Consider the following 23,931-nt stretch of genomic DNA (forward strand, 5'->3'; position numbering starts at 1 on the left):
AAACCGACTTGGTCCACCCGAATAAAAACGGGTTCATCGGGTTAAAGTTTAATAACGAGTTTTAAACTATCAATCCGTCGAACCCGTCGAAACCGAAAGCCCTCTCTTCATCACTAATGCACCACTCTCTTTTCAATCCCATCCATTGCGAAAACCCTAGTCTCTGTCGCCCTTCTCCGTCCCCATTGCCATAACCATTCTCCGACTTCGAGCTTCCAGGCCTTCGCTCCAAGGTTATCTCTCTATCTCTTGGCTCTCTCTATTTTGGTTCTCTTTGTTTTTTTTTTCCAATCACTCAAGTAGAACAGAAAAGTCGATTTTCAATCTCTCTGCCTCGTTCCACTTGTTTCTGTCGTCCCTTAACACCATCTGATATGTAGATTTGCTTTTCACTTCCTGAGGTGATGTGATTTACCCCAATCTGTGAACCCCATTAACATAACTGTATCGTTGCTCGAGAGGTATGTCATATGGTTTCTGTAATTTAAAATTTGCTTCTGTTAATGGGACAGAGGTGAAGCCATAAGTAGGATTCGCACCACATGATAGATTGAACTTCTCCAATGAGCCTACTAGAACCGAAAAGATAAGAAGATAACTGAAGCAATTATTCATTTTTCTCGTTTACTCTCTGTATAGGAAGGTTGAAGCACTCTAAAGATGCAGACAACTATATGTAGTAGTTATGGTGTAATTATTTAAAGTTCCATGAATAAATAGGCTAATGGGGAAATATATATAGAGATTGTTTTATTTCTTTGGACTAGTGTGACTATTCTCCTATTCACCTAGTCTGGGAATATGACCTCTACTCTCTTGCCATTTCAATTTTCAGGCCTGCTGCTTGTCATCTAGTTATCTGTTCTTCGTTTTTTCATCACCGGTTGTGGGTAAGGATCAGTAGAAACGCTCGTGGCATTATAATTTTAGTGATTTTATATATATGTTTCATTAAACGCACAATTGTCTAGCTATATTAATTTGTCTAATGCTTTTTCACATTGACATGCATATAAAGGGGTTGATAGAGAGATTAGTAAGCAGGAAAATGATTATTAAGTGGACATGGTCGCCTCCAATTCTGGAAACTGCATACTGCATTGTAAATTGGAAGGAACTCACAGTAGCTGAGAATATATACAGAAGAAGACCCACGACAATTTGAGTGTGATGCGCGCAGCCAACCAAGTTAATTATATGAAAAGTACTGTTTGCAGTTTTTCATCTCAAGTTTTGGAAAAATATAATCATCTCCTAGATCTCGTTAAGTCAAAAACAAATTAAGGACAAAAAAACCTTTATAAATGATTAGATATGTGTTTAGAATAGTTATAATTAATGACGTTCCATATTATTGCATTCATATTCTTCTCATGGTCTAGAGGTTGATTTACTTATAAAAAAAAATGGCCTAGAGGTTGATTTGTTATTAGTCTCAAGGTCCAGAAAAGTAAGTTAAATTAGTTTGGCAAGAACAGAGAATGTAGCTTTAGATAGGTCTTTAATTTGTTACAAAAGCAGTATAGTAGTATTTTTTCCTGTATCTCTCTTCAAACTAGACCATTCAATTCAGTAGAAAATTGAAGAGGATCTTGATCCTTAATTTTATTAATAATTACCAATAGAGAATTAAAGAGAATCTTGATCCTTATATTTTTTTCTCTGAACAGAGCAGTGATATTAGGCATTACTGCTCTGTTTTCATTTGGTTGAGTTGAATATTTTGACATTTCCTTACTTCTTTTTGAGTACAATTATCTGTACTTTAGTTGAAAATGATCTTAAAAAATTCACTTTATTATCACATCTTGTTAGTCCATAATTAGCCATTGGGTTTCATAAGTAGTTACGTACGCTTATTTGATCAGTGGTTTCTCTTTCTTTTGAGTTTATTTAAATCATAAAAATAGAGTAATTTTCAGTTCATATCCTAATATCTTGATTTTTATATGTTATATTATATGTCAACTTATATATGGATTGATTCGAAAGTGACATTAATATAAATTTAAGAGATAATGAGACTGCTACTGATTTGGAAAACCAATCACAAATGATTTCAAATATTAACTTGTCTAGTGACACAAGTCTCCCAGTCCATTCTCGTAAAAGGAAGGCAAATAAGGATCCCTCAGCAGTGTGAGACTATTTCACTAAAATAGGTGGATGCCCTTTAAATAACCCAAAAGCAAAGTATAATTATTGTCACAAGATTTACTCTTGTCATCCCAAAAGACATGGTACATCAAGTATACTACAATATCTTGGTACTTGTAAGCAACATCCTTATAGAATCTGACTTATGGATCAACGACAAACTATGAGTCGTGAGGGGGCTCTTGAGGGAATTGGAGATAGTGATGTCAATAACTCAGCAAATGCACATAAGTCAAACAGTTCTAAGGAATGAGATGATTAGTGGTATCATGGGCAGTATGGATAAAGTTCATCCAAGGGCCTCCTTATTGAAGAAGAAGAAGTCAGACCCGCACAGTAACAAGAAGAAGAAGAAGAAGAAGAAGAAGAAGAAGTCAGACCCACACAGTAACGGGTCGGTTTGGGTTGGCACGCAAACAGTAGTGGGTCGGGTCGGGTCGAATTGGGTCCTGACCCGGTTAACTATCATCGGGTTGCAGCCCTAGTGTGTACAAGGCAGTGGCTAAGCGGTGCAAGTCTGTGGGGTGGTTTTCGTTTGAGGACACGGAGGTGCTATTCGTGGGGGTGTCCCATCTTGCTACAGCCAAGTACGACTGGTGGCTTCCAGTGGTGGTCTAGTGAGGTGTTGAAAGGCGGCTGGTTGGCAAGAGGCTGGGCTTTAGTGCTAGGTGATTCGTGGCAGTGGCGTTGCCTTATGGTCTGGGACAGTGGGCTTTGGCGGCGAGGGTGAGAAACTGATGTGAGGGAGAGGGAGAGAGTCTAATGAGAGTGAAACTTATGAAAATGAAGAAAAAAAAAATGCAATTGAGAAGTTGATGAAAAAGTGGGAGTGAGAATTGGAACAAGCAAAACTGAAAATCAGCGAGGGAGAGAGGAAGAAACCGTCGGAGGAAAAGAGAAAAAAAAAATTAAAAAACAAAACAAAACAAAGGCTTAAGTCTTACCTGAAAACGACGCCGTAATGCCCCTTTGGTGAGAATCAATCTGGGCTTGGGTTTTACATTAATGTGATTACATGATCCAATAATGATTATCTATATAACTTGAGTATCTTTGACTTCCGGTCGAAAAATACTATAATTATAAATAAATTAGTTGTTTGATGAGACAAATTGCATCTTTTGTGTATGATGATAAACGAATATATTTCGATCTTCGTGAAATATACTCAATTGATGACGAGGGTGGATTAATAATATAATCTTAAGTACTTTAGCTAAAAGGACACTCCAATTAACTATGATATATATTAAGTCATGCCAGCACTACCTATTATAATTAAAAAAAAAAAAAAAATGATCTTCTAGTCCCCGAACTATGGCTAGCTAGCTCATCATCATCGTGTAATTTATAAAATCTAGGGATTTCTGGATTTAATTCATCTTTTTCTTTAGCTCTACAACTTTCGAAACCAATTGTTTGGTAAATTAATCTGGTTGAATATCGTCTCTTCGGTTTAGCTAATTTGTTGTTTTTAGATTTGTTTTAATTCTATGCTGTATAGAATAACTTTTGTGTTTTTTTTTTTACTTGGACCTCATTTGGATAGTTAGATCAAATTATCTGTGAATAATAGTGAAATAATTTGAATTAACATGTTTTATGAGATTTTACAAAATAAGAGAGAAAAAATTGAATAAAAGTATTATAAAATCAAAATAGTGTTATAATATAATTTTTTAATATAATCTTTGTTTTGAAATTTGAAAAAGTTGAATTTTTTTTTTTTTAAAGTATGTGAAAGTTGTAATGATTATGCTTATTTGTAATCAATTATTTTCTACGAAATTGATTATTTTCTGTCAAAATGAGTTTATTCTTACCATAAATAGTCATTCTCGTCACAAATAATTCGTCACAAATATAGTATGATTTTCCTTTGAGACAACAAATTAAACTTAGGATCCAGGAGATCAGATCCAGAACGTCCTCAAGAAACATAAAATTAAGTAATAGTATTAATTGAGGGGCTATCATGAGCTGCAATGCCTTAATTAAGGCCGGATCGAGCATGAGTGTGCATGAGATAAATAATTATTGGACGTTGGTAAATCTGTGCATGTTTCCTTCAACACTGGCTGGTGGCATGGCCTGTAGGTTCATGCCGATCGATTGTATTACTAAAAACTTATATATATGTTCGTGGAGATTGTATTTAGGTGGTCGATCGATTATGTTTCTAATGCTTGTTTTATCATTTGTCTTAAAAGTTTAAGATTTTGGAGCTTGTGGTGATTTTACAAAGTATCGGAACAGAGGTTTTGAGTTCGAATCCTAACTCTATACTTCACTCATTTAATTGAATATTTCATGTGTTGGATCTACTTATTAAGAGAGAGTCTGACACACACATGAGAGTGGGCGTTAAGAAATAAAGATAAATAATAACATCCGCATCTTCCCATCAGCTTATGTGTGCCATAAAATTATCTAGCTTATGCTTTGTTTGGGTAACGAGGTATTCTCAGATTTTTTAAAAACTTCACATAATTTCTTTCTCAAACACAAAACACTTTTCAATTTTAATTTTTTTTATCTAATCATTATCCAAACACAAAACTCAATTTAACTTTTCTAAACTTACAGACAAAACACAAAAAATAATACAACATTTTTAAATTTTAAAACAAAAAATAATGTTAAGAATTATATTCGAATAATTTTTAAAACTTATAATATTTTTGTTAAAATTTTTTTTCTCAATATTTTTCAAAATCCAATAAAACATTTTAACTCAAACTATTTAATTATTATTCACAAATAATTTTATCATTATGTGTCGGCCATGGGCCTAGTCATCATGTCCAAACGAGCCTTATATATATTTATCATGCATTGAAATATGCATATGCAGTAAATTAAACATATATATTATGGAAATAATATTTTAAGTATCTTACGCCAATTTGACTTTTTTGTCACGCCAATTTGAGCGACTACAATTAATTAATTAGTTGCTTGCTTTCAGGATGATCTTCTAGTGATCAGCTTACGTGTTAATCTTTCTTGTCATGAATAGAATAAGATATATATCCCTATAAATAAGATTCTTCTGCTTGACAAATGAATGTAACTAAAAGCTAGCAGCTTCTCTACCACATGATTTCAAATTACCTAATCAACCATGAGGGTGGCTAGTACCAGAATTGCTTTGTCTCTTTTCTTTTTCATTGTTACTTCTGGAAGCTGGATTTTCATGGGCAAGGCACAAAACAAGACATTCATCCCAGTTAATGTGGGTGTCATTCTGGACTTGGATACATGGGAGGGGAAGTTGGGGTGGAGTTGCATCAACATGGCTCTTTCAGATTTCTATGCCTCGAACAGTCACTACAAAACCAGGCTGGTTCTTGACACCAGGGACTCCAAAAATGATGTTGTTGAAGCAGCTGTTGCAGGTTCCTCTCTCTCTCTCTCTCTCTCTCTCTCTCTCTCTCTCTCTCTCTCTCTCTCATTCATCTCTGCACTGATTCTAATTCGTAGATGATGATATAGATCATGATCAGCTTCCTATATATGTTCTTATATTCTTTCTTTCTCTCCAATGTTTTCCTTCCAAGCTAGGCCAGGGATCTGTAACCCTGCTCCTTTGCGGGTTTAGGTTTAACAATGGACTAACGAGATTTAGAGTGAATGCATGTGACTGCCATATATATATATATTAAAGCTTCACCACCACGAGCACATAAAAAATAATACTAGAGAAGTAAAAAGACTAAAATAAAAATAATATTCAAAAAAAATTTTAATTTTATAATATTTTTATTCAATTTTTTTTTCTTTCATTTCTTAAAATTCAATAAAATATCTTTATTCAAACTATTTCACTGCTATTCTTAAATATTTTCAGATATTCTAAATATCCAAATAGCCCCAAGTGTATTTATATAATATTATATCATCAACATGCAGCATGATCGATATATATATGATCGTAGCATACTAGTTTTAGTTCAGATTTAAATCGATCGATGACAAAGGCCAGAGCCCCTCACTTTCTTTGAAAAGAGATGGCATGACAAGCTAGCTAGCAGAGAATCTGATCAGGCTACAGGTAGGTGATGATCATAATGGAAAAAATAACATAAAATCATGATCGATGTAGATCATGAGTTGAATAACATTTTAGCGAATATTGTTCATTCATGCAGGGCGGCGGGATAAATTAATTAGTTATCATATATATATATATATATAATATTATCCATGTCACGCTTTAAAAATAAAAAGAAACATATGTTATTTAGATGTAATTTTCTCCATATAATTAATTAGTATTATCCTTACTACATGACTACTTGCTTTTGTCAAACCATATCATCATGATCACTGTACTGTGTATAAAAACAAATTAAGTAAAAAGCTAAACATTTAATGAAATGCCCGGCCATACCCTTGCTACAGATCATTAAAATGAGCTAAAATATTTATACCACAAATAACAGTTGACTAAAATGCCCATCCTCTAAGTCAAACAAACCAGACAATCCAGATCAAACTAAGCATCCACAAATCAAGCCGACCAACAAATCAAACCAAACGAACCCATGGCAGCATGAGGTTAAGAGATCGACGGTAGTAGATCCATAATTAGACACTAATTATATTAGTATAATCTTATTATTCAAATTTATTAATCTCACTACTAAATTAGACATTACTTAAATTTAGTATTGAAAAAGTTATAATATTAATCTTACGTAGTGTCACATTTATAAACAGTAAATTAGAAAATCAGACAGACCAAACTGTAATTAAATTGAAAAGATCGAAAGTTTAGGTTTAAGTTTTGATTTCGGTTATAAATCGATTCATATTGATTCTTAAATTTTTAAAATTAATATATACTAATTCGATTCTAAAAATTATCTAAAATTAAATCTAACTAAACCGATTACACCGCCAAGCTGGAGTCCAAAATTGAAATAGTCAGAGTACTTGCGTCTAGACTTTTAAATATTTGTGAGTTGGAAAGGATGGCACATATATATATATATATATATATATATAATATGTCGGCTGCAAAAGGTCATGATATGACTTCACGAGAGTAAAGTTTTATATATTCTTCCAAAATTATATATACACGTGTGTGTATATATATATACAGCAATAGAAATATGTATTAGAGGGTTTCAAAATTTACCATTAATTCCATTAAAAAATCGTTTTTCCTTTTGTTTTTGAATCACAGCTCTATACTTGATAAAAAATACAGAGGTGCAAGCCATCATAGGACCACAAAACTCAATGCAAGCCAACTTTGTCATCGATCTCGGGGAGAAAGCTCAGGTGCCAATTATCTCATTTTCAGCAACAAGCCCTTCTCTTACTTCACTTAGGAGTGAATACTTTTTTCAAGTCGCTCAAAATGACTCAGCTCAAGTGAAAGCAATAAGTGCAGTTGTTAAAGCCTTTGGATGGAAACAAGCCGTGCCCATCTACATAGACAATGAGTATGGGGAAGGTATCATACCCTTCTTGATTGATGCCTTGCAAGATGTTGATGCTCGTGTTCCCTATCGGAGTGTCATTGCTCCATTGGCCACGGATGAAGAAATTAGTGAAGAACTTTACAAGTTAATGACAATGCAAACTAGAGTCTTCATTGTGCATATGTCACAGAATCTCAGTTCTCGGCTTTTCACCAAAGCGAAAGAGATTGGAATGATGAGTGAAGGTTATGTTTGGATCGTTACCAGTGGGATAGCCAATTCCTTAAGCTCGTTAGAACCTTCAGTACTTGACTCAATGCAAGGAGTATTGGGTGTAAAGACTTACATTCCCAAGACAAAAGACCTTGAAAATTTTGCAGTTCGATGGAAAAGGACATTCCAACAAGAAAATCCCAATATTACGGCCAATGTTGACTTGAATGTCTTTGGCCTATGGGCTTATGATGCTGCTTCAGCACTAGCCACAGCAGTTGAGAAGGTTGGGGGTGAAAATCAGCTTGGTTCTGAACAGATGAATGCTTCAAGCAGCTTAATTGATCTTGAAACTATTGGGGTCTCAAAAAATGGTCCAAAACTTCGCGAAGCATTACTGGGTGTTAGATTTAGAGGCCTTTCTGGTGCATTCAGTCTTGTTAATGGACAAGTAAAATCATCAACTTTTCAGATAATTAATGTGAATGATGAGATTGAAAGAGTGGTTGCATTTTGGACTCCAGAAAATGGACTCAGAAGGGAACTGATCGATTCAGCTAACACAAACGCATATTCTACTTCCAAGAACAACCTAAGACATATTACATGGCCGGGTGATGTAGACCTTGTACCTAAAGGTTGGGAGATTCCAACAAGTGGGAAGAAGCTGCGAATAGGAGTTCCAGTGAAGGATGGTTTTAGTGAATTTGTTCATGTCACGTATGATCATAGCACTAACACACCACAGGTCAGAGGATATTCTATAGCTGTCTTCGATGCTGTGATGGAATCATTACCATATGCTGTTAGATATGAGTTCATTCCCTTTGCAAAGCCGGATGGTGAAAGCGCCGGTACTTATAATGATTTGGTCTATCAAGTATATCAAGGGGTCGGTAAAAATCTTCATATATGCATTCTTATTATTTATTTAGTGTTAACTTAGATATAGTTTTAGGGTCTGCAATCATGCGTACTTTTTTGAAAGAAAGTTAAGTCTATAAAAAATATATATTTTTTCACGTGATTCTCAGATTTATTCATTTTTTTTTAAGAAAATGCGCAAGAATTATACGTCTTAGAACTGTAAATGTCGTTTCTCTATTAACTTTCATAACTCACAAAACATCTCGCTGTGCATGCACTCATTCAGATTGAGACTCTGCATGCATGCATTCAAACCTTATGGTATATATATGCATTATTTCCATTTACAATCTAGACATAGAAACTGAAATTTTTAATGGAAATTAATGATTGATCTTGGCAGAATTTCGATGCTGCGGTAGGAGATACGACGATCATAGAAAACAGGTCTAGGTATGTGGACTTTACATTACCATACACGGAATCTGGAGTGTCAATGGTCGTGCCACTCCGAGATAGCAGGAGGAAAAATGCATGGGTGTTCTTGAAGCCTTTAAGTTGGGACCTTTGGTTCACAAGCGCCTGTTTCTTTGTGTTCATTGGGTTTGTGGTATGGCTTCTTGAACACCGAGTAAATGAGGGTTTTCGTGGGCTCCCTTCTCATCAGGTTGGGACAAGCTTATGGTATGCCTTCTCCACCATGGTTTTCGCACAACGTAAGTTCCCTTTACTTATTTTCTTATGTCATTGTTAATGCCTACTCAATATTAGCATGCACAATGCAGAAGCTGCATGAATGCACGCACATACCTTTTGTAGGATATGGTTACGACTGTTTAAGACCGCGCTTAAGTTCTCTCTGTGTCATCATGTGTCAAAACGTCCTTACGAATCTCCATGTGACTGAGGTATATATATGAGATTTAGTAGTCGAAGTCAAGAGGGCTGTAAGCAATAGAATATGATTAGTGTATACCTGGCTAATTGCTTCTCAAATATCATATGAAGTTCATAGATATTTACCATTAAACTACATTTCCTTTCTAAAACTCTTTAGAACTGAATTTACAGGGGAGATAGTGATAAGCAATTGTGCTAGGTTTGTGGTGATCATATGGGTTTTTGTGGTGCTCATACTTACTCAAAGCTACACTGCAAGTTTGGCGTCCCTCTTAACAGTTCAACAGCTGCAACCAACAGTTACTGATGTCAATCAACTTATTAAGAATGGGGAGAAGGTTGGCTACCAAGAAGGTTCTTTTGTTCTGGGAATCTTAAAAGAAATGAACTTTAAGGATTTTCAACTAAAGCAATATAATTCTACGGATGAATGTGATGAACTTTTGTCTAAAGGAAGCGCAAATGGTGGTATAGCTGCTGTTTTTGATGAAGTCCCCTACATGAAGTTATTTCTAGGAAAATATTGCTCAAAGTACACCATGGTTTCATCATCAGTATACAAAACTGATGGGTTTGGCTTTGTAAGATCATCTCTCACTAATTTGTTATATTCTATTCTTGTTTTAATTTGTAGGTCATGTAGTTTCTCAAGTAGATGATCATTTCCTTTGTTATTTTGTCATGACTTGCAGGTATTCCCAATAGGTTCCCCCCTTGTTGCAGATATTTCAAGGAAAATCTTAAAGGTGACTGAAGGGGAGAAAATGAAAGAGATTGAAAGTGCATGGCTAGAGGAAAACACCAATTGTCCAGACCCCAACAGTACCCCACGTTCTTCCCCCAGTCTCAGCGTTGCTAGCTTTTGGGGCCTATTCCTCATTGCTGGGGTTGCTTCCTTGTTAGCTCTCATTTTCTCCATATCTATGTTCCTTTACAAGGAAAGGCAGCACATCTTCATGATACCCTCTAATCCAGATCAAGCTGACTCGATCTGGAGAAGAATTCTTCATATTTTTAGAATGTTTGACAAAAAGGACCTCAGCTCGCATACGTTTAGAAAGAAAACAATGTCTTTCAGAGACATTGAAAGTAGTAGTACTCATGGTATACATGCAAATTATGTCTCGACAAGGATCAAATGTTCGCCATGTCCATCAAACAGTACAGTACTACTGACAGAAACCCATTCTGGATCCTTGGAATTTCATGATTCAGGTATGTCTTCCGGAGAATATTCTGATTCGAGTACAATTAACGTCGTCGGTCAGACATCTCAATTAGCACCACCAGTACCCTAGTGATCAGCTCATCAGGTATCAAAATCAAGATCAGGACCAAGAACCTCAGAACTTGAGCATAAAAACACCTAAACATGCATGCGTTTTGCACTGATCTTATTTTATTTTGTCCTTTGGTTTTTCAAGCATTATGTGGGAGCTTCGATCTTTTTGATTTATCATGCATATTAGAGACATTATATATCTATGATCGATGTAATTATTAAATAAGGTAAATGTCAACAGCTAGATTAAGGGTCCATTGCAGCTTTGAAGCACTTATCTAAGCAAACCACTTTCATTGCAGGACGACGTTGGATAATAGAATCAAAGTCCTGAACTAAAAGTTGCATCTCTTCCATTCTTATTTGATAATAGCCAGCATAGTTATCGATCCACTCCCTTACTTTCGTTTAGATGTTGTCTTCATTTACTACTAGTTATTTTATTCTCAAGCCGGTATGTAAATCGAGCATACTTTTACATAATTATTAATTAAATGGTTAAATTTGATTTGTAAAATTGAAATTTTAAAATTTATCTTCCAATCAAATTATAACATTTTATTATATAAAATTACTGTTATATATGTCAGAATCTTTGCACCGATCAAGACAAGTGAAAAACACATTGCCAAAACCCCGTGTTATAATCCCCGATTCATCATATAATTGTGAACGATATCGTCGTGTACGTAGTACGTACTTCTTTATGCATCAGTGAAAGATCAATATATATATATATATATATATATATATATATATTGATCTTTCACTGATGCATAAAGAAGTACTGAGTTTTAGCCCCATTTCCATATATATATATATATAGTTCCCAAGATTGCATAGGTGATCCCCAACAGATCAAGTACTTTAACATGAACTTCAAGATCAGAAATTAACCATTAATTAATTTTCCAGTATTTTTAAAAAACACTAGAAAGCAGGAGGCCTAATGAACTCTCAAAAAGTAGAGACAAAGAGAGTGATAGATATGAAACAAATCCTATAACATTTATTGTTATTCGAATCAATTTCTTGAATGGCATTTACAAAATCATCCGAATCCATTTATCATACAAAAATGTGACAACATTATCCTAACTTTTCCTTCCTATGTTTTCCATCCGTTTGAGATCATTTCCATTATCCGGAAGTACGAGCTCGTCTGTTAGTTCAAGCCCCAAGCTTCAGTAAAGAATCTAAGATGACAAACCTTCAACTGTGCCGGCCAACTTGATTTCCTGGTCCCCTTGTAACTTTGAAAGCGGCAGCAAAGATTCATACATGATAAATTCGAAACACTTCGATACCAAAACTCTCTAAATGGCATTGCGAAAATCCCGGTTAGAGGTCCGGCCTGCAGCTTTTCTAGATGATTGCTTCGATCTTCCAGGCTGTACACTAAGAGAACCATAGTTTCCATATCAATCTAAGTCAACTACATGTTTAAGAGGTGTGAGACTTCCCTTCCATGAGTCCTTAAATGTGCAAATGGACGGTGGTTGACAGCACCAAGGGTTGCATTTCTGGAAAGATCTGAAGAAGGGCTGCAACTATGTGAACTTTGCGTGAAGTCTATGGTAGATAGACGCGGCTGGACTGGAAGCATGGAGTGCGGACGATGAAACACCTCGGTGCAGTTGGAAATTTTATAACTAAAATGCTGACAGGTTCCACTGTAAGAAAAAACAACATTGACAAATTACATTGCATGAAGCTAAATTGAGTAGCCAAGCACAAGCAAATTATTAATACAAAAGTCATAATCTGAGTAGTTCTGGTAGTATTTTTACCAACTACAAGGCAGATTCCCATTCTTGATCCGTCTATCAGGGGAGACTGATATCAGATCTTTACGCTTAGTGCCATCTCTTACAGTATGCCTTTTATCCTAAAAATCAAGAACGCATACAAAAATATTTTTCTGATGAGTATAAACGGATATAAAAATCCAATTAAGCTATTCATGTATTTTTTCTCCTTTTCTCTTTGTTTATTTATTTTACATGCTGAGGTACAGTCGTTACATTTGGATGCCAATATGACTAATGACTAATAACCAAGGAGTGGTATAGTTCATACTTACTATAAGATCAATTGCAGAAAATGCCTGCAGACAGACTGAAAGATTTTGATCATTCAAATTTTGAATGAAAGGATGATCCAGTAGCATAAGAGCCGTTGGCCGCTCTGCAGGATTCCTTCGAAAACAACGACGGAGGAAATCCTTTCCCTCTGAGGATAATGTTTCTGGAATGGGTGGGGAGCTATTCAAAACTTTGAACATGGCTTGAGGCTGAAACATTGAAAAGAGTTAGGATACTTCAGCTATAAAGTTAAAAACATACACAGCTTAATTGAAGATTTTACAAAAAATGCATATGGGTATGTCTCATTTGTTGTAAGCAGATGACAGTACTTCAGTATTTTGTGAGGCCAACCGTAATGATCTCCATTACTTGCAAGTTTATTCCTATGCTCTGAAGCAGTATCTGGGTTTAGGGTGAACTTCACCGGGTCAGAATTACATTTGGGTGGTAGAGTTTAGAATGTCACTAGTTTGGCAGATGTCCAAAGGTGTAGGATTTCTACCATATCCATGACCTATCTTGGCCTCAGCCTAGGCAATCCCTTTAAAGCCAACGCCATTTGGAATGATATTATTTAGAAGATGATATCATCTGGCAAGATGGAAGTGGTTGTACTTATCAAAAAGTGGTAGAAGTAAATTCATTAAGAGCAAACCCTCTAATTGGCCTACACACTACACCTATTTCCACTTCCTGTGTGAATTGCCAATTGACTTGAGTAGTTGAAACGAAGTACACTTAAGAGTTTTCAACCGACTATATTTCAATTCTTTTGGAGACCAAGGTGAACTTTGTAAATTTTCTTAGGGACAAATGGATTCTTAAAAGTTTTGAGAAACTTTATGTGTTTTAGGGACTAAGGGGTTATTTTAATATTTTTTGGGAATCCTTAAAATATTGTTAAAGCTTTTGAGGGTCAAACATATATTTTATGAGCAAGTTAAGCTTTGTTAATGATCAGAAAAGCATAAAAATCCTATAAACAAGAAACGGAAAAGCTGAAATAAGTCATCATAACGTTAAAGGGATTCATTTCTTCTTCTCCAAATGCACCACAAGAAACAAGACGGAAAGATCTTCCAACAGGTTCCCCTTGGGAACAACTACACTTCCCTTTCCAACACTCCAAAAGATCTACCATACGAAGAAGCTGATGCAAACAACCCAAAGATAGTATTCCATAAAGCACTAGTCATCCAGTATGGACTGCCCTCAAAGAAAGATTAGGGGGCCATTTCAACTTTTTCTTTTTTGTGGGGGGATAGGCCCCCAGTCTCCTCCCCCTAAGCTCAATTGAAGACGCTAGCATATGGTAAGATTTATCAACAATAGCCAGTCAGTAATATAGGAAAAAGAAAGGTTCATATAATAAGAATAAAGAAGTAATAAAAATTTTGTATCCTATGCAACAAGACTTCAGTTTACTGGGTCCTAGAAAGGTAATCTTTGGTGCCATCACAAAGTAGAACATATTAAAGCTAGAGGAATTTCTCAATCCTTAAATGCATTCTTGTGGAACTAGGTCATGTTACCCGCAAAAAGAAAAGTTAGCAAAACTAGTTGAAAAATAGTTGCAAGGCCAGGCCAAACATAGGTTTCTTTTCTTTTTCTAATTTCCCCCTTGAAGACAGGACACAAAGAACTAGGCATCAGAAAATTAACCACAAGGAGTTTCTCAACAAAAGCATTATTCTATAATTGATCCCCTGTAAATCAGAGATAGGATGAATTTCTGCTGAGCAAAAGAAAAGTGGCATGTAGACAACTTTTACAAGCGTACAAAATGACCAATATCAATGAACTAGCCCGCTTAGGCGATGCTCTTGTATATGTACCGTAAACTTGGGCTTATGCCTATTCTTATGATTAATAAAATTTTGTTTGCCGATCAAAACAAAGAAAATTACAAATAAAGCATAAGTTTAATCATGTCCTCACCCCTGTAAACTCACTCCAAGGAGGTTTTCCATTCAGCATTTCAATGATGGTACATCCCAAACTCCATATATCAACAGCAAAAGCAAGATCAGGATTGGTATTGTTTTGCATTGCAGCTTGCATGACCTGCACAACCATAATCAGACTATATAAACAAAGAAAAAGAAGGTAGAAGCTGAGTAAAATCCAATTGCAAAGTGAAGTACCTCTGGAGCCATCCAGTATGGACTCCCCTTCAAAGAAAGGTTACAAGATTGTCCTGCAAGCTGGATACAGGCAAGGGTTCACGTATGAAAGAGCAAAAAGAAAGAAACAAGAAATAAATAAAAAAATGTTGGCCTGGCAAAGACTCGGACCGAATAAGTGAATATAAATTACAAAGAATGGACCATGCAGACGTGTTTGGTCTAGGTTATGCATAAAAAAAGTATGTGTAACACCCCAATGGAAGGCCCAAACCACATGTCCTATACTCCAAAAGGACTAATAAATGATGCAATTAGAGCCCCATTGGAATCTTATAAAGAGCAAGAACTTCTCATTCCTAAGCAATGTGGGATCTCATACACCGCCTACACTTATCCATATCTTATGGAGTATCACAATCTACCCCCTTTAAATTCTCGACGTCCTCGTCAGGCCTATCCATTGTAGGTGGCACGGCTCAAGTCCCACATTTCTAATTATGATAGGCTCTGATACCATTTGTAACGTCCCAATAGAAGGCCCAAACCACATAGCCTATACTCCAAAAGGACTAGTAAATGATATAATTAGAGTCCCATTGGAACCTTATAAAGAGCAAGAACTTCCTACTCCCAAGCAATGTGCAATCCCATACACCACCTATCCTTATCCATATCATATAGGGTATCACAATCTACCCCTTTTAAATTCCCGACGTCCTCGTCGGGCCTGTCCATTGTAGGTGGCATGGCTCAAGTCCCGCATTTGTAGTTGGGATAGGCTCTGATACCATTTGTAACGCCCCAATGGAATGTCCAAACCACATGTCCTATACTCCAAAAGGACTAATCAATAATGCAATTGAAGCCCCATTGGAACCTTATAAAGAGCAAGAACTTCTCATTCCCAAGCATGTGGGAATGTTGTTGGACCACTAACCACTGCAGATAACAACACAAATGTGGTACTCACTAGCTTAAGAGAGTCACAATAAGGGAAAAATATATTTTACCCATGTGGTCAAAACATTGAGCACATAATTTCCTAAAGTCTAACCATAACTTTTTGTGGTCGGGTTCAAAGTGCAAAGCTAATATGTCTGATCTGCGCGGGCTGCGAAAGACCCATCGGCCTTTCTCCGTTATCCCTCTTGTAGAATCTCTATCACTTTCCTCTTGTGCGGGGTGCGGGCGAATCAAATAACAAAAAGTGAACTACCAATATTCCAACGCAAAATACAGATTGTCAACTGCGGGTTCTAAATTAGGGACTAGATTTATTTTATTATTATTATTATTATCAGTTATTACTATTATTAATATGATTATTCTTTCCTAAGTGAGACTAATTGACTGAGATTTTCTGCCCCTTTCACACCGCCATGGTGATTTCTTAATTGGGAAGCAGCCTAAGTCGGTTAGGCACCGAAATCCTCACTTTTTATACACCACTTTTCCCCAGCATTATTCCTCCCTCACACCAATGAAGTTCTCACGGCCAGATTCCCCAACGTGAAATCGGTATTCCTTACCAATAGTCCCAAAAATCACAACAACTCTCTCCTCACTTTCTTTTCACATGCAGCCATCGGAAAACATAGACAAAGTTCTGTACACAACCAAACCGAGAAACGCACTCCCGCAGCAAACCCACTCATCAAACACGAACCACCGTAGTCCTCTTCCACCATTTGAGACCCTTTCCATGTGAAATCGACTTTCATCACAGCAAACCAAGTCACAAAATCTCATCGTCAACCACCTAGAAAACACCATTGCCACCGTCGACCACCACAAAGGAAGTCGGAATACCACCCGACAACACAGAAGCCGCCAACTAGTCACTTTCCAGCAAATAGGGCTGTAATCAAGCTGAGCTGAGCTGGTCTTTGGCTTGCCGAGCTCGGCTCGACTCAAAATACTCGAGCTCGAGCCCGAGCTCAATATTTTTTTTATTCTTTGTTCGAGCTTGACTCGATAAGCTAAATTCTCAATTCGAGGTCGAGCTTGTGCTCGTCCCACAAACCAATTCGAGTCGAGCCGAGCTCGAGCTTGAATTGTTTTTTTATATATTTTTTGAATAAGATTTAATAATTAATAAAATAAATAAATAAATAAAATAAAAGATCTAATATTAAATTTATACAACTAATAAGTAGAACCTCTATTGAATTATAAAATTATAAAATATCTAACTAATTAATATTTATCCAAAATAACAATATATTATATGCCTACATATATTATTAATACATACACTTAATATGATAGAATGTATCTATTTCATATATGATTCCTACATATTAGTATGTGAAATTATTAAATTTTATTGACTAACTGTTATTCAAATTATAAAACATATCTATGAAATATATTCATTATATAGACATAGGCAATTAGATTACATATTTTATATTTAATTATAAAAGTGGTATGCTTATATTATTAGCTAATCAAAATATATATATATGTATATATACATAGGTGTATGTATATATTTATCAATATATGAATGAGTTTTAATCGATTCGAGCTAACGTCGAGCATAAACGAGCGGGCCTTAACAAGCTTTAGCCGAGTCGAGTTTTGTCGGGTATGTGTCATTTACAAATCGAGCGGGTATCTGCTTACATGAACGAGCTTTTTTTTTCACGAGTCGAGTTCGATTCGAGTTTAACCGAGCGAGTACTGAGCAGGCTATCAAACAGACTGATTCATTTACAGCCCTACCAACAGACTTCCATTTTCCCGTAAACCCCAACCGAGATCTCCCTCGTTTTCCCTATATTCCGTTGTTATCTCGGTTCAACAACACCAATCGATAGTTTCTCTCTCAGTGCTCTTCTGTCGTTGTTGCACAATGATTTCCAGTCCAGCTTTAGAAATTTTAGTATATAACAAGATATTTATTAAATTATTCTCCATTGCATGAGTTTAAATAAGTAGAATATTACGACAAGTTTCATAGAAGATTTTCGTAACGTTTAGTACTTCATATAGGTAACGAACTACGAAGTGAGATTTTGCGAAGTGAGATCATAACCTTTATGTGTGCTGTAATTATTCTATTATGCATGAAAAAAAGAAAAGATGTTTACTTATGCTATGTACAGCCAATTCCAGGTTGGCCCCTTTTTATGAACCCTCGACGAACTACGACACTATGTTTGTGAATGAAATTATGTATGTCATGTTGATTGACTGTTTGATTGAATGGATGCTATGTTATGCTATGTAATGCCAAGTTATGCTATATCATACAATGCTCATGTTAAGCCATGTCACGTGATGCTCATGTAAGTTATGCTATGTAATGCTCACGTATGTATGCCATGTTAAGTGCTATGCCATGCATATGGGTATGACATGTCATGAAAGTTCACGAAGTCAACATGCCACATGTATCATGATATGATAAGATAAGTAAGAAATCATGTGAATGATGAGTAAGCTTTAAGAATGGCCTGATGTTATGGGTGGATGTGCAAGCCATGGACCTAAGTGTGGTCCATCATATGCTATGATGTATACGGTGACATAGACCCAAGCGTGTTTCACTATATGCTATGCCATGATGTATGAGGTGACACAAACTTAAGCGAGTACCACCATATGTTATGTTATGATTATCCAGCGCTACGGACCTAAGCATGGTTCATCATCTATATGCTATGATGTATGTGGTGCCATAGACCTAAGCATGGTTCACCATATGTTATGCTATGATTTCTACAGTCAATGACAATTGGACAGATGCACAGATGTTACGGATGTTACGATGGCCACTAAGTAAGTGAAAGGCAAGACGAATAAGTCATGCATGAATGATATGAAATGCATGGAGTCGGTCATTCATGCATCCATGTTACATATATTTCCATGATTATGTTTAATTCCACCTATGTTACTAATGAATGATCTATATGCTGTGTGTATGTATGACAATGCATGAAAGTTTTCAAAGTTAAGCCTAATATTAAGTTAAGTTAAGTTTACAGTATGATGTGCTATTACTGAGGCCTGGTTTGGTTACACAAACCAAACCATTTCATCTCATCTCATATAATCATTACAATTTTTTCAAATTCTCACACAAAATATAATAAACAATTCAACTTTTTTGAATCCCAAAACAAAAATAATATTAAAAAATTATATTCTAACAATATTTTATTTAACTTTCAACTTTTATCTCATCTCATTTGTGTAACGAAACGAGACTCATTTTTGTATGTTTTTATGTTTTAACCACCTCAGGTGAGGATCTTTATGATGATAGAACTACAGGATGGGACTAGGCCCAAAGAGATGAGACAGAGGCCTAGGCAATTTATGACATGCTAAGTTCATGATTAAAGATTGGCTTTATTTACTTATGAAATCTTTTGTATCTGGCGTTTTGTTAGGAAGAAAAACTTTTAAGTCAAGATTAGTAAAACACCAGTTCCCCGAGATTTTAAAAATGACTTTATTCATAACGCTAGGGGAATGTGGTGTTACAATAATAACTAATCTCATTATAACACATAATGGTTTTTTTCTATACCTTCACCCACACTACATCATATATACTCATATTGATTCTCTCCCCTTGATCAAAACATAAAAACTACATATTGGTGACAACATTTTTAAATAAGTATTAAAATGAGGAAAGGTGTAATAACTTATGTTACAGCATTTTCTAACTAGTTAGGATGCAATGAGTAGCATATATATTTGAATTTTACCCATTGAAAATGATGGTGAGGGAGTAAGTGCTACAAACTAAACTTTAAGGAGATTCCACAAACTAAACTTTAAAGGAGATTCTACAAGCTAAACTTGAAGGAGATTCAATGTGCTACAACCTATGGGACTAAATTTAATTTTGCTCTTATAATTACTACCACATTGTAAGATGTTGGGAGAAATTCAAACTCACATGTTTAGCTAGCCCAAAATCTGCAAGCTTAACGACACCAGATGCATCGACAAGCAAATTTGCACCTTTGATATCCCTGCAGAGCACAACCATCCAAGTTATCAAACTTCAGTTAAAAATTAGCAACCAAACTTCTCCAACAATGTGCTTTACTAACTGCTGTGTAGCTATAAACTGAAAACAAATCTATAAATCTATAAAAAAGAATTAAAAAAGAAACACTCTGAAGACCTTTCTAACAAGGCCCATTAGTGATCCTTGTATGTTTTCAAAGAATGAGAGTGAATCACAGGTCTATTTTCACAAAATTGAGTTTTTCCATCTTCTATTGAAAGGCATTTTGTAAGTAAATCTACAATGGTCAACAGGGAGGTAAATCTACAATGCCAGTTTCTGTTTCTTCTTATCAAACGTGATAATTACCTGTGGATAGTCTTTGTGCTATGCAAGTAAGCCAACCCGGAGAGGATATGGCGAGTGAAATTGCGAACTACAGATTCAGTAATAGCTCCACAATGCTCATGTACATATTTACTAATTGATCCAGGATGAACATACTCCAAATATATGTAAAAGTGATCATCAATCTGCTCATAAACGTTGTTCCCTTAATTAGTCAAGCCCGTGAAGAATCACAAACAATTAATTTGAACTATATAAATGAAAAGAACCAATGAAATACTCACTATCTCGCTGCCATAATACTGCACTATGTTTGGGTGCTTTAGTTGACGGAGAACTTTTATTTCCTGATTCAATAAATATGATAGAGAACAGCATAAGAAAATTTTGATAGACAATTGGAACATCTACAAAGTTAGAACCAAAATTTCCAATTATTAAGACAAGCTCTTTTTCCATGCACTGAATAGAAAACATAAAAAAGCGTGAACTGAACACCACAAACAACTATGCTATTCACTGTGATTTATCACGTGGGATCTTTATAGAAAGATAAGTGGTCTTAGGTCCCCAGCATTGAAGAGAGGAGACACAACAGGAGTATAAATAGTTTCGGGGAATGCCATTAATTGATTGGAGTCTAGCGTTAGGGCCATTATGCAGGCTGCAGGCTGCAGGCTTAGATCTCTTTCATTTAGTAGGAACCAATGTATCTTTCCCTTCCCATGATTTATTATAGCAACTCCACTTGATTGACTCCATCTGGCTGTCATTGGTTGATGAACCTTCATCAAGTAGCAGAGTGGACTACATGTATCTATTTTTCCATTATACCTTCTTGCTCAATTCTGCATCTTCCACTGACAGCAACTATGCCCCAAATAGAATAAAAACTCTAATGACTAGGCAGGAGGGGGAAGACTAACAAGTACCTGCTCCAACTGCTTTACACATTCAGCAGATTTAGGATCATCAGGAATGAGATCAACTTCCTTCATTGCACATGAAGCTCCAGATTCCCTGTAATATATAAACAGGGCAATGTTAACTGAAGAAGTTTGGGAAACAGCCACCACAATTCAGAAGCTTCACCATCATAATTTCAAGCTCACATACCGGTTGGTTGCAAGGAATACGCTTCCAAATGTACCACGTCCAATGAGTTTTCCCTTTTGCCATTGACCTTTAAAAGATGATGTGAACAGTTGTTCCGTGAAGTGATTTATGGTAGTTGATTGTGGTTGCAAAGATGGTTGTGATGGTAATATTGCTCCTGGTGGGAGGGGCAAAGGGTGGGCACTGATCTCGAGCCCCTCCATGTGACTCTCTGACATGAATTTATGAAGCGAAGGATATAAATATCTGTTTGGACTTTTCGGTGTGAGCTGGGGACTTTGGACTGTTGGGCCACGCAAAGGGGACTGATCAGGACTATGCATGGCTTTAGCTGGTGACTCTTTTGAAGAACATGTAACAAGGGTATCCTGAAATTCTTGAAAAGCCACAGAAGAAGGAAAGAGATCCCCAGAATTCAATCTTCGTGGGCTTCTAGCAGGACTTGATAAAACACTAGTGGGAGCGCTCCTGGCAGGATTTTTCAGCCGGAAGTTGCAATTAAAACCTTCATCATTTAATTCTTGAAGCAATCCCCTACAACAATTGTTTGAGGACTTGGCTGAACTTGTGGTAGAACAAGAAGGAAAACAATCAGTGCTTGCTCTATGTAGGCTAACTGCAGAACTTGATAATTCACTTGTCAGAGAGCTCCTGGCAGGAATATTTAGCCTCAAGTTGTAATTATTGAGTTCAACATGTACATCCTGGGAGAGTCTCCTATGATTATTGCTTGAAGATTTCATTGAAGTTGTGGCAACATTATCTGTGTTTTTCCTGAAGTTCATGGAGCAAAATCACTAAAACTGATGAACAGGATGATATAAACACATATGCGTATACATAGAGCATGTTATTTCTCAAACCTTAAACCTGCCACTATCTAGTAACTCAAACATTCTGATAAGATTATATAACAGTACAACACAATACTGACAGCAACATCAACTTATGCAACATGATTCCTACGAATAAGCCTTAACACTATATTTTATGCCAATTTTGCATTCTCAGATTAAAACACAAAAAAAAAAAAACAGCTAAATTATATAAATAAAACAAAGAAAAACAAACAACTCCATATTACCAAAGAATAGGGAAACAATAAAACTAATAATAATGGGAATACATGGAAATCCAAGGAGTCTAAACAGAAATGAAGGGAAAGAAGAATAAGCTTTTTTAAAAAACAGACAAAGAAGAACACGCTTTTACCTCCCCAACGAAGAGCTCGGTCCTTCATTCGGCGATCCGAGATGAGCCTGCCCCGAATTCAATGCCGTTGACTCCGGTCTCCAACTCGAAGGAAATTCAGGAAGCGGTAACCGTTGCGGCACGGCCGAGCACGACCAGTGCTCAGATTCACCCGACGACCACGACTTCCGGGCCGAACCGGGCGACTCCGACGGCGATGAACAAGACCCTTCACCCGGCTGCCAGCCAAGGTCTCGGTCACTTACGTGCCGGAGCTTCCTCTGCCGCGTGAGCCGCCTCTGAGTAAAGGATTCTGTTTGTCTCCGAGTGTTAACGAATTCACCATCAGCAGAAACAGAGCGAGACGAAGATTTCAAAGAAGAAGGAGAGGATTTGTGAAAAGAAGGCATTTGGGAGCTAAGGAATAATTGTGAAACCCGTCATGCAAAAAGTAAAACAACCCCCATATCTTGGTGAGCCAAATGGGAAACACCCTGGTGCTTTCTTGCTTCGTTTACTCTCTCTTTTTCTATATATAAATTTGAATTGTTTGGGTCAAACACTTGGACCTTAGCTGAGGAAAGAAAAACTCTACAGCCTTAAAGCTTAGACATTTCGAGATTTCTAGACCTTGAAAAACTCGGGACATGGTTGGAGAAATCGAAGTCAGAAACACGACACCCAGAATTACCTACGCTGTCGAGACGTGACCCAGAGCGAAGGGGAAGGAAAGGAATCACGGTGGACAGGCGTTGTTAAACAGCTGCTTGTCCCGACTCCACACCCAACATGCGTTTATGGGGGGGTGGGGTTGTGAATCAAGCAGTCTAGAGATCAAGTAAAAGACATCATTATACGAGTATGTGGTGTTGTCGGTCTGTATGGTTCTGAATTAGACACGAAGTCAAGATTGACAAAGCGTAGTTGGAAAACTATCACCTCGTTGCTCTATTTTTGTAAATAAATTAACCCAAAAAAAAATAAAATTTACCAATTTATTTATTTATTGAGATTGCATCACCGTATTTGACTCAAAAAGTCTATCACATTGATTAGTATTTAAAAAATATTGAGTTTTGTTATTTATAAATTATATATAAACACATGATGTTAAATGTATTTAAAAAAAAACTTATAAAAAACTTATTTTTCCCTTGATAATTTGATATGTTGAAAATCTTAAAATTTAAAATTTAAAATTTAAATTTCAAAAATAAACAAACAAAATCAGTCT

General features: G+C 36.1%; 2 protein-coding genes across 2 annotated transcripts; one reads left to right on the forward strand and one right to left on the reverse strand.

Annotated features, from left to right (window-relative positions):
* Nucleotides 1–5,228: 5,228 nt before the first annotated feature.
* Nucleotides 5,229–11,111, forward strand: LOC109010338 (glutamate receptor 2.3-like). The gene is made up of 5 exons (XM_018991135.2): nt 5,229–5,555; nt 7,352–8,697; nt 9,076–9,388; nt 9,744–10,153; nt 10,265–11,111. The coding sequence occupies exons 1-5, from the start codon at nt 5,282–5,284 to the stop codon at nt 10,868–10,870; spliced, it is 2,949 nt and encodes a 982-aa protein (XP_018846680.1). The 5' UTR covers nt 5,229–5,281; the 3' UTR covers nt 10,871–11,111.
* Nucleotides 11,112–11,819: 708 nt separating this feature from the next.
* Nucleotides 11,820–23,520, reverse strand: LOC109010303 (mitogen-activated protein kinase kinase kinase 5-like). Its single transcript, XM_018991084.2, has 11 exons — nt 22,719–23,520; nt 21,507–22,280; nt 21,323–21,410; nt 20,675–20,737; nt 20,412–20,575; nt 19,989–20,064; nt 15,086–15,145; nt 14,880–15,005; nt 12,938–13,147; nt 12,645–12,742; nt 11,820–12,527 (listed from the first exon to the last, which is right to left on the reverse strand). Exons 1-11 carry the CDS (start codon nt 23,105–23,107, stop codon nt 12,290–12,292), a joined length of 2,286 nt encoding a protein of 761 aa, XP_018846629.1. The 5' UTR covers nt 23,108–23,520; the 3' UTR covers nt 11,820–12,289.
* Nucleotides 23,521–23,931: the final 411 nt, after the last annotated feature.

The sequence above is a fragment of the Juglans regia genome, chromosome 6 (assembly GCF_001411555.2).
Source record: "Juglans regia cultivar Chandler chromosome 6, Walnut 2.0, whole genome shotgun sequence".
Taxonomy (NCBI): domain Eukaryota; kingdom Viridiplantae; phylum Streptophyta; class Magnoliopsida; order Fagales; family Juglandaceae; genus Juglans; species Juglans regia.

What these genes read in the sequence shown, in the direction of transcription:
- LOC109010338 (XM_018991135.2), top strand. Translation starts at nt 5,282, where the DNA reads ATGAGGGTGGCTAGTACCAGAATTGCTTTGTCTCTTTTCTTTTTCATT. An exon ending in TCTATCAAGTATATCAAGGG is followed by an intron (nt 8,698 to 9,075) that starts GTCGGTAAAAAT and finishes TGATCTTGGCAG; the next exon opens with AATTTCGATGCTGCGGTAGG. An exon ending in CACCATGGTTTTCGCACAAC is followed by an intron (nt 9,389 to 9,743) that starts GTAAGTTCCCTT and finishes CTGAATTTACAG; the next exon opens with GGGAGATAGTGATAAGCAAT.
- LOC109010303 (XM_018991084.2), bottom strand. Translation starts at nt 23,107, where the DNA reads ATGCCTTCTTTTCACAAATCCTCTCCTTCTTCTTTGAAATCTTCGTCT. An exon ending in AGTATTATGGCAGCGAGATA is followed by an intron (nt 20,576 to 20,674) that starts GTGAGTATTTCA and finishes GTTTATGAGCAG; the next exon opens with ATTGATGATCACTTTTACAT. An exon ending in ATTTTGGGCTAGCTAAACAT is followed by an intron (nt 15,146 to 19,988) that starts GTGAGTTTGAAT and finishes GCCTGTATCCAG; the next exon opens with CTTGCAGGACAATCTTGTAA.